Genomic DNA, 15,865 nt, shown 5'->3' with positions numbered 1-15,865 from the left:
ACTTGGATACACATTTCAAAGGCTACCAGGAAAAGAGGCTATAGGGAGACACACGACTAGGGAGAAGACAGAAACAGAAGAGAATCCAAGGGGGAGCCATTGACACCAAATGCGGAGGAGGACTCAAGAAAGAAATTGAGAGTCTGCTGTATATGGCAAGATGGGAGCTACTGGACACTTGGGGTCTGCTAGCTTCACCGAGGGCCTGGTTCAAGGAGTTGGGGTATACATGAGACGCAAAGAAGTAGGGGAGAGGCAAGTTCTATAATACACTCGAACTCGTTATTGGCTCTTAAACAGCAAAGACCATGTCTGGCCTCTCTACTCTCCCATGACACCTAGGAACGTACAATGCAAATATCAAGCCCTCAATAAAAATCTTATTGGACTAACCCGCTCATACCTCATCAAATAATGTGTTGGTGTGTCTGCCAGACAGAGCAGTAAACCGCAGCAGAGGACTGACTGGTAACTGTGCTGCTGCCAATATTAAGACCTTTCCAGGATTTTAACCACATGGAAAATATTTGGGTGTACCAATGTCCAATTAGCAAAATTATCTCATTCTAATCTCAGCACAATATTTAACAAAGTCTTACATTTGCCCTCTCTTCACTGCCTAAAAGATTGCTGTATTTTAAAAGTACTGATCCATTTTTACACAACAGTCGCCAGTCTCTGCATCAGTACTTATGGGAGACAATGCTGCATGACTACACTGAAAAGTTATTTTCTGAAATAAATGATCTTCTTCTGTGGTTAGAGAAAAGGGTAACTTTTACAACTGTTACATTTGAAAGATGAAAGGTGAGTGTTAAGGTCAACTTTATGTTTGAAGTCACATATTAAATTTAACTTAAGTTTAAATTCTTAGTGACTAGTAAGGACAACTGAAGTATACAAGCGCTTTTTTTTTTTTAAATATGTGTTAAAATTAAAAAAAAATTAAGTGTGAGAGCAGCCAAGAAATGTCTCCTAGAGCAGTAAGTGCTGCATTATCTGGATTCTTTTTCTCAATTAGTGCTTCTATTTTGTAGACAGTAACAGTATTTAATTTGAAATTTCCTCTTTCTGTGCCAATTCCAGTTTGAACCCCTTCCTGGGAAGGCTTTAAGTGTACAGCTTTATGTGACACACAAAGCTCTCTGAAAGCAGCCAGAGTAAGAAGGGGAAAAAGATGTTTTTCTTTCGTATCAAGCACCTGGCAGGAAAACAGCATGTAGGGCCTGCAAGGCATTCCTGCCTTTCCCCTGAGAGTCCGAACGGACTCGTTTTGATTTCCCTTTGAAAAACCATGAGGTTAGAGCACATTTGCTTTGATTTACAGTTTACCAGACTTTTCCGTGTTGTTTCTTGTTGTTTCTGCTGCTGTTGCTCGTTTCTGCTCACTGACAAGTCAGCCTGAGGGCTCCTTGAGCAACGTGGCCGTTGGCAGGGAGAGTGGCTTTCTCACCGTGGCTCGGGGTTTCGTGTGGGACAGTAACAATCTCTGGTGCTGAGGACCTCACAGAAACCAGGAATCACCTAGGCCAGCAACTTCACCACGTAGGCACCAAGGGGAAAATATGAGGAAAAAGTACCTCCCCACTATTCTGTCTATCCTTCTTGCCATTTGCCTGTCCCTCATCTAAGCTGCCCAAATGGAGCCCTGGGAAGAAAGCACAGTATCAGCTGCTTAAAAAAGAGAGCTTGTTAGATCTGACACCAAAACACAAGGGACAAAAAAAAGAACAAACAAACTGGACTTCGAGATTAAAATCTTTGGTGCTGCGAACTATACCATCGAGAAAGTGAAAACGCAACCTACAGAATGGGAGAAAAATGTCTGTAAATCATATATCTGACAAGATACTTGTATCCAGGGAATATAAAGTACTGTTACAACTCAGTAATTAAAAAATAATCCAATTTAAAAATGTGCAAAGGATTGAATAAACATTTCTCCAAAGAAGATACACAAATGACCAATCAGCACATGAAAACATGCTCGACATCATTAGCCATCAGAGAAATGCAAACCAAAACCACAATGAGATACCACTTCACACCCACTGGGCTAACCAATCAAAAAGAGCGATAATTACAAGTGTTATCATGGATGGAGAGAAAGTGGAATGCTCACACATTGCTGGTGGGAACATAAAAGGGTGTAGCCACTGTAAGAACCAGTATAACAGTTCCTCAAAAGGTTAGACATAGGGTCACCACCTGACCCCAGCACCTCAAGAAATGAAAACACATATCTACACAAAAACTTGTACCTGAATATTCACAGCAGCATTACTCATAATAGTCAAAAAGTATACACAATTCAAAAGTTAATCAAAATGAATAAATAAAATGTGTTATATCCATACGATGGAATATTATTCAGCTATAAAAAGGAATGAAGTACTGATACATCCTACAACTTGGATGAAACTTACGCTAAGTGAAATAAATCAGTCAGAAAAAGACCACATCTCACGTGACTGTATTCATACGAAATCCCGAATAAGCAAATCTATAGTGACTAGGAAGCACATTGGTGGTTGTTTAGTACTTAGGGGTGGGGGTGGGGGTGGAGGGTGGGGATTGACTGATAATGGATAAGAGAGTTTCTTTTGGGGGTGAGTAAAATATTCTAAACTTGGTTGTAGTGACGGTTACAAAACTGCCTATACTAAAAGCCATTGAACTATAGACTTTAAATGGGTGAAGTGTATGGTATGTGAATTATATCTCAATAAGTTGTTTAAAAAAGAGAGAGGGAGGCCATCACAAAAACAGGATCATGGTACTTTATTTCCAGATGCTCTGGTCTTTCTTCACTATCCCAGGCCCCCTCATAGCTGTACAAGTTTCCCGACTTAAAAGGAACAAAAGGTCCTTGAACATCCTACAACTACAGGCACAAAAGCAATATTCCTTTCACCATGGAAGCTCCACGGCTCAGCCACTCCAGCCCCCCTCAGCCTTTGGTGGCATGTTACACATTGAGAAACGGGATCAGGACAGCAGAATAAAATGACAGAGAATTATCGTTATGTGAAGACAGACAATTCAGGGTTCTGGGTAGGGAGGTGTATTTGTGGGGAAATGAGAACAGATTCTTTGGTCTCGGGTAGGAACCCGTGGTGGGGGATGGGCAGCAAGGCTGAGGAGACCTGGGGGAGACAACTGGGTTGAAGTCAGGGCAGTGGGTTTTTGCTCAGACTTGCTGGGCATCCCAAACAGGCAGTGTCGTGAGAGGTGTGGGTAGAAAGAGAAGCACAGCAGATGATGTCAGTAGGCAGAAACGGCAAAGCCATCTTATCAACATGACAACTGGTTATTCTAAAGGGACATTGCTCAAACCCACAACAGGCGCTCTTTAAAGACGAATGCAGCAAGGAAGTTAAAAGCATTCTGGTAACTGGCTTCTGAGATAATATCAAGGAAAGCAATGTGAAAATGAAAAACAAGGTATAAAAGTGGGTAACCATAACATACAAGAGCAGGCACAGATGAGATCATCAATCCAGTAAGACGCATTACAGAGCATTTAATCCTGTACCAAGTACTACCTGAGCACGGTGCTTTCAGAAACGGAAAGCTCTCTCTCCTCTCACCTTTCAAGTTAGTTACTGAACCATTGAGGTGGTGCCACTCAGCTCCCTGGTAGTTAATTTTCTTTATAATTCTGACTTTCAAATCTCTATCAGTATATGTGCTGCCGAAGCGAGCACTCAAATCTCTAGCAGAACTGGACTTCATATGGCCAGTAGTCGATGGGATGTAACAACACCCACCCTAAAAGCCTTCCCAGATTTCAGGAAACGCCAACAAAGCCTTCCGGTTACATCTTAACACAAAAGCTGGCATAGCAGGGACCCGACCAACGCTCCTTGTTGATGAAGAAATACCCATTCTACTTCAGAAAAGAGGCACCCAAATCCCATAGATTCTGGAAGTTGAGCTCGGCCATCCAGAACCAAGGAACAAGTAGGTAGTAGGACTCGTAGAACTTCCCACTCCAACTTGAGGCAGAGTTTTTCCAGTTTATCCCCCATTGTGACCATGACTGGAGAATCTGGCTCTTCTCTAATCTCAGGAGACAATAAACAAACCACAAATGTAAAAACCACTACACTGCCTTCCATGAAATCTGTGAAGAGGCAGTTAAATTTGTATTTTGGTTTTGCCTTTTTTACACAACTTTACCCCTAGAATTCCTGTGCATTGACTTCTTTTCTATACACACAAGATCCAGACACATCAGAATCTGAATGTCACACACCTACCTGCAGCAGATGACAGCTTTACAGGAGAGCGCCAAGTCCAGGAAGCTTCTTCTGACCTCAAAGGACAGCGCGTACTTCAGGGTGTGGCCATCGATGATGAGGGCCACGTCGTTCTCCTTGCCCAACAAATTTCCAAGGTCAGTGCAGTGCTGCGTAATGGCTGCCCGGGTCGCCTGAAACAACAGTCGGGGGGAGGGGAGGTCACGTTTTTGTGCGTTTCATATATCAAAACCAGAACAGAAATCAAAAGTAAGTTCCTTGAAGTGAGAATGTGGCCATTCTAATGTACATACGTAGACAGAGTTCAGTTTGGTATAGTTATACATCAAAATTTCGTTGGACTGCTTGCTCTCTAGGTCTATTTTATTTGTGACAACATCCCCATAGCGATATGTGCATTGGATATTTATAATAACCCATCCTGGTTGCAGTCTCCAGTTCATAGAGAGCATCCAAATTCTTCTCTGGTGGATCTTTAATTGCTAAGGTCCTTATCACTGTCTTTCTCTCCCCTCCTTTATACTATTACATACACTTTATTCTCGGTGCCCCTAGAAACTCCATATAAACAAATGTGCTTTCTGGGGGGGAAAAAAAAACGCTGCGGGAACTTAAATGGCAAACGTTTCTCGGTTTGCACAAGGTAACCTTTAAAGCATCCAAAAGATACGAGGGCATATGAAAATAACACAAAGGATTAATTTATAGTCTCTGCTGAGATCTGCAGATAAAACCATTTCTCTCCACATAGCGTCAGAGTAAGAAACAAACTGATTGTCTTTTCATGTTACAGAAAATATCTAATCGAATTAAACTGCCAATACCTTTTAAAACATTACCACCAGCCTAAGTAAGTACCTTGGTGTGATGTCTATTACCAGTTGGAATTAAAGCATAGAATCATTCTTAGGATTTTGTATATATCTCTATTTTTGCATCCAGCACAACTATATATTGTATATGTACATGTTCATATTATGTAACTATATACTGGTATCCTTTTCCTACTCATTCGTCAGCTCAAAGAGGACTGTGTCTTATGTATCACTGTATGTGTCTCCCCTAACAAAATGCCTGGCATATGATAGGTATGCAGCATATATTTGCTGAATAAATAAATGTCACTTAAAAAAATTAAAATTGAAAAATGATGCTCTGATCCGGTGAATTTATGACTACGAATAAGATGTCTGGTTCAAATATAAGAATGCAATTTTTGGCTCATAATAAAAAAAATCTGGTTTAAGTTAATCAGGGAAGTACAAAAGTCTGCTGAAATTATTTTGTCTGGACGAGTATCCTTTGGCTATTAAGTTACATTTACATGTAATTTATCATGTAATAACATAAATTACAGTCTTAAAAGAAATAATTCGAATGAACAGGAATCCGTCTAGCGCTCGTTAAATTGAGGATCAGCTACCATCAGGAAGTGAGAGACACATTCTATTGTCTCACTGCTTAGTTTTCATTTCTCAATAAGAGACAGTGGTGATATCAGAAAGGCGTATTTAAGGCACGGCTGTGGCCTAGAGCCCTGTTCCATGCTCAGATAGCCTGGGGTCTAGTGCCAAGTTTCCACTTATTACCTCTGTGACCTTGGGCAAATTACTTAACCTCTTTAAATTGCAATTTTCTCATATGTAAAATGGAGCTGAGAATATTTATTTGATAGCACTTCTGTTATGAATAAATGAGCTCAACAATGTAACCTGCTTAGCAGCACTGGGCTTGGCGCACAGTAAGCACTCAATCAAACCCATTCTTCTTCCATGACTATTTATTCATTAAGAATTTCCTATGTCAAGGGAAATATACACTTCTGCTACTTCAGGCAGTGAAAAACGGCCATCATTGACAATGCCTTCTTTGTCAATGTCATAATAGAATAATTGATAGAACAGTGCTCTAAAGAATAAAAGTTAAATTGACTTCTACTAAAAATAAAGATAAAGGAAACTTCATACTTTTATTCTTAATTGGTTGAATAATTCTGAATCTCCAACAAAACATCTATGAAAACATCTCTGTTTACCTTATCTTTGCCAACAGCCTGCCCTTTAGAATTTGGGTGGAAAGAAGAAATTCCACCCACTTAGGGAGATCCCAGCTTGGCAGCCTGGATGTGTTCACCAGGGAACTCAGACAGGTCTGGGCAATTCCAGAATGTGCCTGCCAAGGGTCGATGTGTGGTGGACAGAAAATCCTCCTGGGAAACATTTCACCAGAGGGATGAGTCAAGATACGCAGATTTGGTCCACGGATGACGTGCGATGCTATTGCAGAGGTGTAGTCTAGCCCAGTGTTCTTTACTCCCATCGGCCTCCCCCATGGACCTATGAAGGGAAAGGCTAAGGAATAAAAACCTGAGATGTGGACACCATTGCATGTGGCTGTTTTTAAAGGGGACATAGCACACGTGCAGATATGTAAAGATAGTAGTATTACGAAGGGTACTTTCTCTACTTGGGTTATTTCTGGGCCATGTGTTGGATAGACTGGAAACAGATGGTTCTTCTCCCTCAGCTGGAGGGGGAGTAGGGAGGCCCCAAGTTTTCGCAGCTGACCACCTGTCGGTGTGTGAGGCTCTGGGGCATCCTTAGGGAGCATGCCCCCAGAATGAGTCTGAGCGCCGGGAATACGAGTGTCGGAAATGTGGTAACTGAGAAAACTATGTTCTCGAGACACATGCAATCTCCCATAATCCCCTAAAAATGTGAAGGGGGAGGACCGGAAAGGGAGCTGGAGTTTTAACAGAGGCAGTTGAGGACACAGAGGAGCACGCGTGGCTGCTCTTCCTGAGAGCCTCTCACTAAGCCACAGCCCACCGTGGCCTGGGAGCCATCGGCAAAACCCAGTGGGAATATTTTCAAGTCGAACCATGAAAAGCGCTATGGGTGAATGTTTGTGTCTCTCCCAAATTCGTAAGTTGAAACGCTAACCCCCAGTGTGATGTTGTTTGGAAGTGGGGCCTTTGGGAGGTGATTAGGTCATGAGGGTGGGGCCCTCATGATGCAATCAGTGCCTTTATAAGAAGAGACAGGAGACCTTCTTCCCTCTCTCTCTTTCTCCCTTCCTCCCCTTATGCCAACTCTAATCTCGCCCTCCAGCTACATGAGCACACAGCAAAAAGGCAGCTGTCTGCAAATCTGGAAGAGAGCCCTCATCATACACTGGATCTGCCAGCACCTTGACCTTAGACTTCCCAGCCTTCAGAACCATGAGGAATCAATTTCTGTTGTTTACGCCATCCAGTCTACGGCATTTTTGGTATAGCAGCCTGAGACGACTAAGACAAAAGGTAACAACTTGAACCCACTGGCTTATGCAGCTCTACTCTTAGCAGAATGGATATCGAGATGAAAAGACATGGTTTGGACCACGAGGACACGCAGCACTGCACAAGCAACAACTGCTATGTTTATTGTCTGGAATAAGCTTTCTAACAGAATGTAGTAACTACAGAGACAGATAGATGCACAGTACGGAACTCCAGAACAGAAGGGCAGGAGAAGGCATCCGGGAACTGAGGATGCCCGTGGGAGTGAATGATAATCCACGGGCCGTGCTGAACTGCACACCGAAGAAGCATGGCTCTCCACTTGCTGAGAGAACAGAAATATGACTAAGTTACACAACGTCAAAAGAAATTTCACACTTACAGTCTATCGACCAGGCATTTTCTCATACACTGGGAAGTATCACATTAACGAATAGTTTTCTCATGCATAAAATGGGTTTGATGAAGCAGATACATGAGTCAAACCTATTACAATCAACCAACCAAGATATAATTATTGGAGTACCTTAGTTATTGGAGTATCTACTATGTTCCAATGGTGGTTAAAAAGAAAAGCAATACCAAGAAGACACATTCTATGTTATCTACCCCCATAAATCTTACGATACAATCAGGGTGGCAAATCCACAATTTTAAGGATGAAGTAATGAAAAAGTAACATTCTGCTCATGGGTAGATCCTAGATATTATCACCAACATACCCTAGCTTGCTTTGGCTCATTTTTATGGTTGGTTGGAGTTATACTAAATTGTAAATTCGAGGAAGGCAGAAACTTCCTTTGCCAACTTCTGATCATGCTAACCCATAGCAGTGCTCAATAAATATGCCGACTTCGTAAGCGAATTGACGTGTCTAAGTCACGATTCTAAACATGCATAGCACTATCTTTAAGAGATCACTTATGAATCTCGGAGGCATCTATTTTTCTGACCTTCTGGTACATTTTGCATTACAACTTCCTTCAGAAGAACTGGCTCTCGATCCTTCTTTTTCCTTGACTCCTGGCCTTTTTGCCTTCAACTTTCTCTGCCCCTAAGCTCCCTTCTTACCTATTCTCCATCTCGTCCTCCCCTCACTTCAACATGCTCAGAATCACACTTTTTCCCTTGAGATTGAAAATCTTTTCAACTACTAAAAGCTCTCCAGGTCCACCCTTCTAACGCCTTGTCTCCAGCCTCTACTTTGGATTTTAATTCCTACACTTTCAATGCCCACTCAGCAATAATCGTTGATCAAACCCAGACTAGCTGGGTTCACCACACACGTGTGCCAAAATACAGGTCCCTTCTGTGCAATTCTCAAGCAAGCCAATTGAAGGTATTACTATCACAAACAGTTCCTTATTCTCAAATGGACTATGATTCAAAAGTCTATTTGTAAGTTAGTTATTGGGCACTTAGAATCCATTTTCCCAAAGGAACGATGTTACAAATTGCGGTTGGATCCCAGGGCCCGTTAATGCCTATTTAGCTTAGTCGCTAAAATTTATACTGCAGTCCTTATTTTAATAAAAAACCAATTACTGAAAGTTACAATGGACTTAGCTGTTATGAGGGGCATAGGGGGTTGGGGCTGGGAGTTTCATTCCCAGAAGATACGAAACATTCCGAAATCCTCAATTACAATTTGCTTTTTACGCATTAATATTAAAATCTGTATGTCCAGCTTTTCATCCATGTTCTACAATTTTACTTTACTTCACAATTAAAAGCACACACAATTTAATGCCGAGAGTGAGTGACTGCGACTAAAGGCTGCCCCCTTGGCCGTGTCCACCACTCACCTTTTTCCCCGTTGTGCTGTATTGTAAACCCCGTGGTTCCTATCATTAAGGTCGGCACATGTCTTTGCATTTTCCTTTTTGAAAATATAATTCTCTAAACACCATACACAGTGCTACCCTGCGATCTCAGGAAATGGTTATCTGTCTGCTGATGAAGAGATCAGAGGTTCAGCTGATGGACCCTGCAATACAATTGAAGGGTAACCTGCTCAACTTATGAGCAGATGGGATCTGGAAGGTGGTTCTACTGTCAATCACTTTTTAGATTTAATAAACAAATCAGGAAAGATGAAAATTTCTAGAACCTGGATGCATTATTACCAATTTGCAGTTAGCAGGAATCTTTCCTTAAAATCAAACAGTTCCAGCAACACTGAAATCTGCCGAGGCAGGTAACCCTCTCCCCCTCCATGAGCTTGGCAGTGTCTTGAGGAATTTCTTACACGCTATGGTAGCAGCAGCTGGCTTGGCCCTCACTTTGATGTTCTGCAAATTCCAATGGGCTCAGAGCTGACGATGCTGAAAACCAGAATGGTTCAAGTTTCATGAGCAGCAGTTCAACCAAATCATGCTTAGCCTTCAAGTTCAAGAGCAAACTCCCTTCTCCTGAATTAACCTTGTGCTAGTGAGTATCTAACGATAATGTTCATCCTTGAGACAACAGTTCCCAATGGTGACGGTGTGTTTTTTCATTCTATCAATCTAGTCTTCCTGCCCCGTGCCAACTTTCAGGTGTATCTTTTCTCACCCTTGCCCTCTCACTCTCTTCAGATCATTCCCACTGTCCAGCCTCTCATAGCATTCTCAGCTGCATTCATCATATTCCCGCCTCTCTCTTTTCTTTTTACTATCATTTTTATTTCCAGTATAATCACACCTCTTTCTTGACAGCATTAATACTCTCAATGCTTTTGCACTTAAAGGTCATAAAAGTTTGTAAAACTTAAGACAAAGCGCAAATCCAGCATTCCCGTTACAGGCTAATAAAGGAGGTCAAAGCTGAAATCAAGATAATTACACATGGTCTCTACTGCCAGCTCCTGGTGCCAGCAGAGTTGAAACCTTTATCTTCTGGATGTTGCTTTGCTCTCACCTATGACTATCTCTAAAGTTCATTAGTAGATAAAAGGAATCAGTGTAAAATGTGTAACGTTTTAAGGATTTCCTATAATACTAATAATTTCAAGGCAGATGGGATGATATCTCACAGGCAGCAAGTAAATATTCTCAAGAGATAATGTGGCCTCTTGCCGACAAGCACCCAGGTGCCTGTCTGGTACCCTCACGTCACCTTTTACCTCCAGTGTTGTCAGGCATTTCTCTACACTGGCCGTCCCTACCTCCACACAATGTTTCAATTTCCAATAAAAAATTCGTATTTTGTCAGAGTAAACCGACCCCCAATTTACTGAATTTACACCACCATATAAGTTTCTATAGAAGAATTCTTTTCTGTTTGGTTAATCAGCTTCACTGAGTTATAATTAACATAAAGTTGAGCCATTTTAAGGGTACAATTCAATGAATTTTCCCAAAGATATACAGTCATGTACCCTTTTCCACAATCAAGATATGAAACATTTCCATCACCCCAAAACATTCTCTCCTGATGTTCTGCAGCCAATTCCATCCTCTCAAAATTACTCATCTACTTCTGTCACTATAGCTTTACCTTTTCTAGAATGCCATATAAATAGAATCAAATTTATAGTCTTTTCTGCCTGGCCTATCTCTTAATGCTTTGAGCTTTGTCCAATGTATGTGCACTTACCAATAATTTATTCCTTTTTGTTTCCAAGTAGTATTCCAATCTATGAACATACCACAATTAATCCATTCACCTATTACCACAAGTTTGTCTTGTTTCCAGCTTTAGGATATTGTGAATCATTCTACTACACATATATGTATACTAGTCTTTGTGTGGACATATGTTTTTATTTCTCTTGGGTAGATATCTAGGATTGGAATTACTCATCTATACAGACACATACAGAGCTTTATAGAAACTGTGAGACTGTTTTCCAAAGTGGTTGCATCATTTCACTCTCACCAACCCCATCTAAGCATTTGAGCTACTCCTTATCCTCGTCAACACTTGTATCTTCAGTCTTTTAAAAAATTTTAGCCATTCTAATGGGCATGTAGTGTTAGAATTAGTGGTTTTAACTTGCATTTCCCAAATGACTAATGGTGTTGAGTATTTTTTAAAGCTTAATGAATTAAATGGATTTCTGTTTGCTGGGATTTCAAGACATATGACTCCCGAGTTTCCCCGAAAATAAGACATAGCCAGACAATCAGCTCTAATGCGTCTTTTGGAGCAAAAATTAATATAAGACCCGGTATATAATATAATATAATATAATATAATATAATATAATATAATATAATGTAATATATTATATTATATTGATTTTATATTGATAAAATCTTATATTGATAAAGTTTTATATTGATTTTTTGCTCCAAAAGATGCATTAGAGCTGATTGTCCAGTTAGGTCTTATTTTCGGGAAAACATGGTAAGTGAAATCAAGTAATTTAAGTAGTACACCAGGTACATGTTTGTTTAGGGTGATAACATGTATGGACAGATAGCACGTTGGCCAAGAATGTCTCTTCGGGGTAGCTGGGAGACCCTACTTTTCAGGGTCTTCTTTTTTTTGTACATGTCACATCTCTAAAAGATCCACATTTCCCTGAAAAGGCATCCCAGACAGTGGCAGAAGAGAGATTCGGGAAGTAAAGTCTATAGAAGAAATCTGGCAGCAGCAGCTAATGGATAAGTACCATTTATAAGAAAGAGATTATTTATTCACTCAGGCTTCAAAGCCCAGAAAGTTTGAACACTATCAATCACCACTATTTATTGAAAGAAAATTTGACTAACAGTTGTGACAGAACTCAAATCATTGAGGTTAAAAAAATTCCCTGAAAATATGTACTTTTTTTTTTCACTTCTCACAGGATATTAAATGCAAACCTACCATGCTTAATTCATTTTCTTCCAAAAAACTAGATTTTGACTTTAGTACTAGGAATCCTTTTATATGCTAAATAAATATATTCTTGAATAGCTGTGTAGAATAAGATCTCACAAATAATTTATATGCTTGAAGAAAGCATTTACTATTTGAATATTGACTATGGATTCTTTTTTGCAATTTTTTTTAGAATGTGGAATTTTTCTAAAAATAGATAACCCTTTTCTATAAGAAATGATTTCAAAGTGTGACCCTCCTGCGAAGAGAATGTGAAATCAGCATTTGTAAGCGATCACTCAGCTGTGTATAAAATGACCTTCCATAATTTCATGGAACAGTTGCTTGCCATGTATTTGTCCCGATTGGATCTCTGAAAGTCACTGTACACTTTGCGGACACAACGAATCACTGACACATCTAATATCGTCACTTTAACTCGGAATATTTTTACGATGAGCATAACAGCCTTAGCTTAGTTAATTTCCCGATCTTTGTGAATTTAAGTGTTTAACTTTCAACATTATCAATGATGCAGCATTGCACTGACGATTTCTAAAGTCTCCTTGATCTTGAAGGAAATATGAAGTGCCCAAACCAAATGCAATGGGGGTAGAGTTTATAAATGTAAAAAGAAATGACTGCAGAAAATAATTTCTAGGCAAAGTTTGCTGTGTTTTTAATGAACTATGTGGTTAACTCGTATGTTAGGTAAACTTTAGAGAAGGAAGACAGTGCTATTAATCTCACACAAAAAGGTAAAATGCCAACTGCAAACCGAAGGCCTACATTTACTTCGTACCAATGCTAGTATCTGTTACGTCATCAGAGGAAGCAGGACGCCGTCAACAGAACAAAGTCATTTCAATTGAATTGCTTATTTGCTATATGATAAAAACCAGTTTCTTAAAAAACATATGCTATTTTTAAAAAAAAAAAATCTTTCAGATGCAATGTAAGAAAATGAACACTAAAATCTTAAAACAGTTAATTTCCTGACGTTGGGGATTTCAACTTTTAACTTTGATATTTCGATACTATGACCACTGTGTTTACTATTTCTAAGGTCTTCTTGACTCTTAGAGGAATCACAGTGTGCCCAGACTGTGTGTAGACTTGTGCAAACAACAAAAACAGTAAGAAATTTCAGAAAGAGAAATAGTAAAGGGAGATCTGAAAAAAAAAAAAAATCCCCAACACATGTGTGGCAGCTGAAGGCTGTGCACACGGGCAATGAAGATGGCAGCCATGGGAAGAAAATGGGACCTTGGGCTGGCGTCCAGTCCCTTGACACACACTGGACACAGAGGTCTGGGACTGGCTACCACCCACAGGGTCCCAGGCTGCAGCTGAAGCACCACGGGTCCAGTTCTAGAAAGAGCCGGCCAGTGGGACCTCTTCATATGCCTTGAATCAGTAGCGTCGAGGGTTATAGAGAGAAGCACATAAGAGGAAAGAACAACTGTACACTCTGCTCTTTTAGGGAAATGCCTCTTGTTTATGTGAAACACTGTTCACACACCGAAAACTGGGACTCACTTTCCAAATGATAGGCTCCAGGTGGTAAAGTCAGGGGCACTCTCTATCCTACACAAAATTTTAAAAATCAATAAAATCAAAGAAATAAGGAAAAATATAGAAACGAATCTCATTTCTACTGTAGCCTTCCACACTGATGATGGAGTGAGGGGGACACCCAGCCAGAGGCTCCCCGAATTGTACAGAATCCATAACCAACCAGGGGTAGGAGAGGGCGGGCTCTGGGGCCCGCTGAGGAACTCCTCACCGTTCTCTTCTCGGTGAGGAGTCAAGGTTACGGAGCCGCAAGGAGTCAAGGTTACGGAACGGAGACAGAAGTTTACATGGAAATACAGAGCAAGAGAAAAACATCCTTTAATTAAGGGCCTATTATGTGCATATGCACCTACGGGTACAGAGGCCCAGAGAGAATGAAAGAGGCATACAGACAGACAATGGCACACCACAGCCAAAGATCACCTCATGCCTGGCACGTCCAGGCAGCGCGCTTTGGAGGCCTGTGAGGTGCAGTGACCCGCAGATGCAGGTTAGAAAGGTGCTGGGGTGGGGAGGCTGGCAGGCCACGAGGAAGCATTTGGACGTCCTCCCAGAGCCTACAGGGAGCCAGCAGGGCTAGCGTCTGTGCATCAAAATACCACACTCAGATGTTCATTTGGGGAAGACCACCCACCAACAGGATGGAAGATGGAGTTGCATAAGGACACAGACCAGCTAAGGAGGTTTCAGATGGTGAGAGTCTACCCTGCGACTGAATACAAGAGACGAAACCAAGAAACGCATTTAAGAAAAAGAACACACAGTGCTTGATGGATGGTCAGAGGCGGAGAGATGAAATGAGGCTAAGCCGTGAGCTTCTAGCCAGGTGGATGAGCCAGGCTAATCGCCGGGGAAGAGACATAGGAGGACTAAAGGTCGGCTGGGTAGCCGATTAGGGCTCAGAAGGCACTGAATTTGGACTTGGTGGACAGAGAGTTGGCTCTTTGGTTTAAGAGCAACCTACTGCTCCCTCCAAGACTGTGCAGGGAAGCCTACTGGGGTCGTAGGGGATTGGGGACCCTGTCCAGCCCTGGACCACCCGGCACTGCTCTGTAGGGACACTGCTACTCCTCCCACTACGCCCCCAATGTCTGCACAGTTCCGACTGAACACCCGGCAGCCATCACTTGTTCTTTGTGGATCATATAACCTTTCAATCAGTGCTAGTGGAAGAATGGAAAAAGAAACCATTTGGGTAGTTTCCTTACCACTCCCTCTGAGTGAAAAAAGCAAACAAACAAATCACTCAGCATACAGCAGGTGCTGAGAAAATGCTTGCCCCCCCCTACCCCCGCCTTGTCTGGGGAGTAAATGCTGCTTCCTGAACTCCTGACCCTTGCCAGAACAATCGCCCACTGTCTGCTGTGAACCACCTCTCCTCTCTTTGTGCTAGTCCCTTCTGCATGTCTCTGCATTTGTGGTATGACAGTGGCCTTCTATTAAAAAATGTGTAAGTATTTGAGACATTGAGATAATGGGCCATTCACACACTCAGTAAGTAGTCGTGCAACGTGGACTGTGAGAACACAGTCACGCACAAAAATCTCAAGGAGCTCACATGTCAGTGAGTGGACAGGTATGAAGCAAACAGATAACTGACACATGTCATGAGTTGTATGTGCCCTGGAGGAAAATCAAGTTGGGTTTAAGAAGCAGGAGTCCACCGGAAACTGGACATCAGGGGCTTTGGTCACAAAGGACGAGACTGACTTACGGGCAGAAGCACAATAGTTTATGCTTAAGTGGACAAAAGGCCCCAACAGTCCATTTGATTGGCCAGGACATATGTAATAATAGGTTGATTTTAGGTGAATTATTCATCTCACATTTAAGAAAATAACTTTTTTTTTAAGCCAAAATTAGGAGCCAGGTGATTTCATATGAAAACTCTGATACCAGTTTCTCTTGAAAACTTTGTGTCTGGGAACCCTGGGGCCCTGTTCCTGCAAAGCCACAGCCA

General features: G+C 41.4%; 1 protein-coding gene across 1 annotated transcript in view; it reads right to left on the bottom strand.

The window, feature by feature from the left end:
* ATP8A2 (ATPase phospholipid transporting 8A2) overlaps positions 1-15,865 on the bottom strand; it is a 555,010-nt gene that overhangs the window by 275,255 nt on the left and 263,890 nt on the right. The window contains exon 25 of the mRNA XM_033104468.1: positions 4,263-4,435. Coding sequence (XP_032960359.1) covers positions 4,263-4,435 — 173 coding nt within the window. The remainder of the gene's footprint in view (positions 1-4,262; positions 4,436-15,865) is intronic.

This window comes from Rhinolophus ferrumequinum, chromosome 4 (genome assembly GCF_004115265.2).
Source record: "Rhinolophus ferrumequinum isolate MPI-CBG mRhiFer1 chromosome 4, mRhiFer1_v1.p, whole genome shotgun sequence".
NCBI classification, from domain to species: domain Eukaryota; kingdom Metazoa; phylum Chordata; class Mammalia; order Chiroptera; family Rhinolophidae; genus Rhinolophus; species Rhinolophus ferrumequinum.
This window is presented reverse-complemented; position numbering and strand designations above follow the sequence as displayed.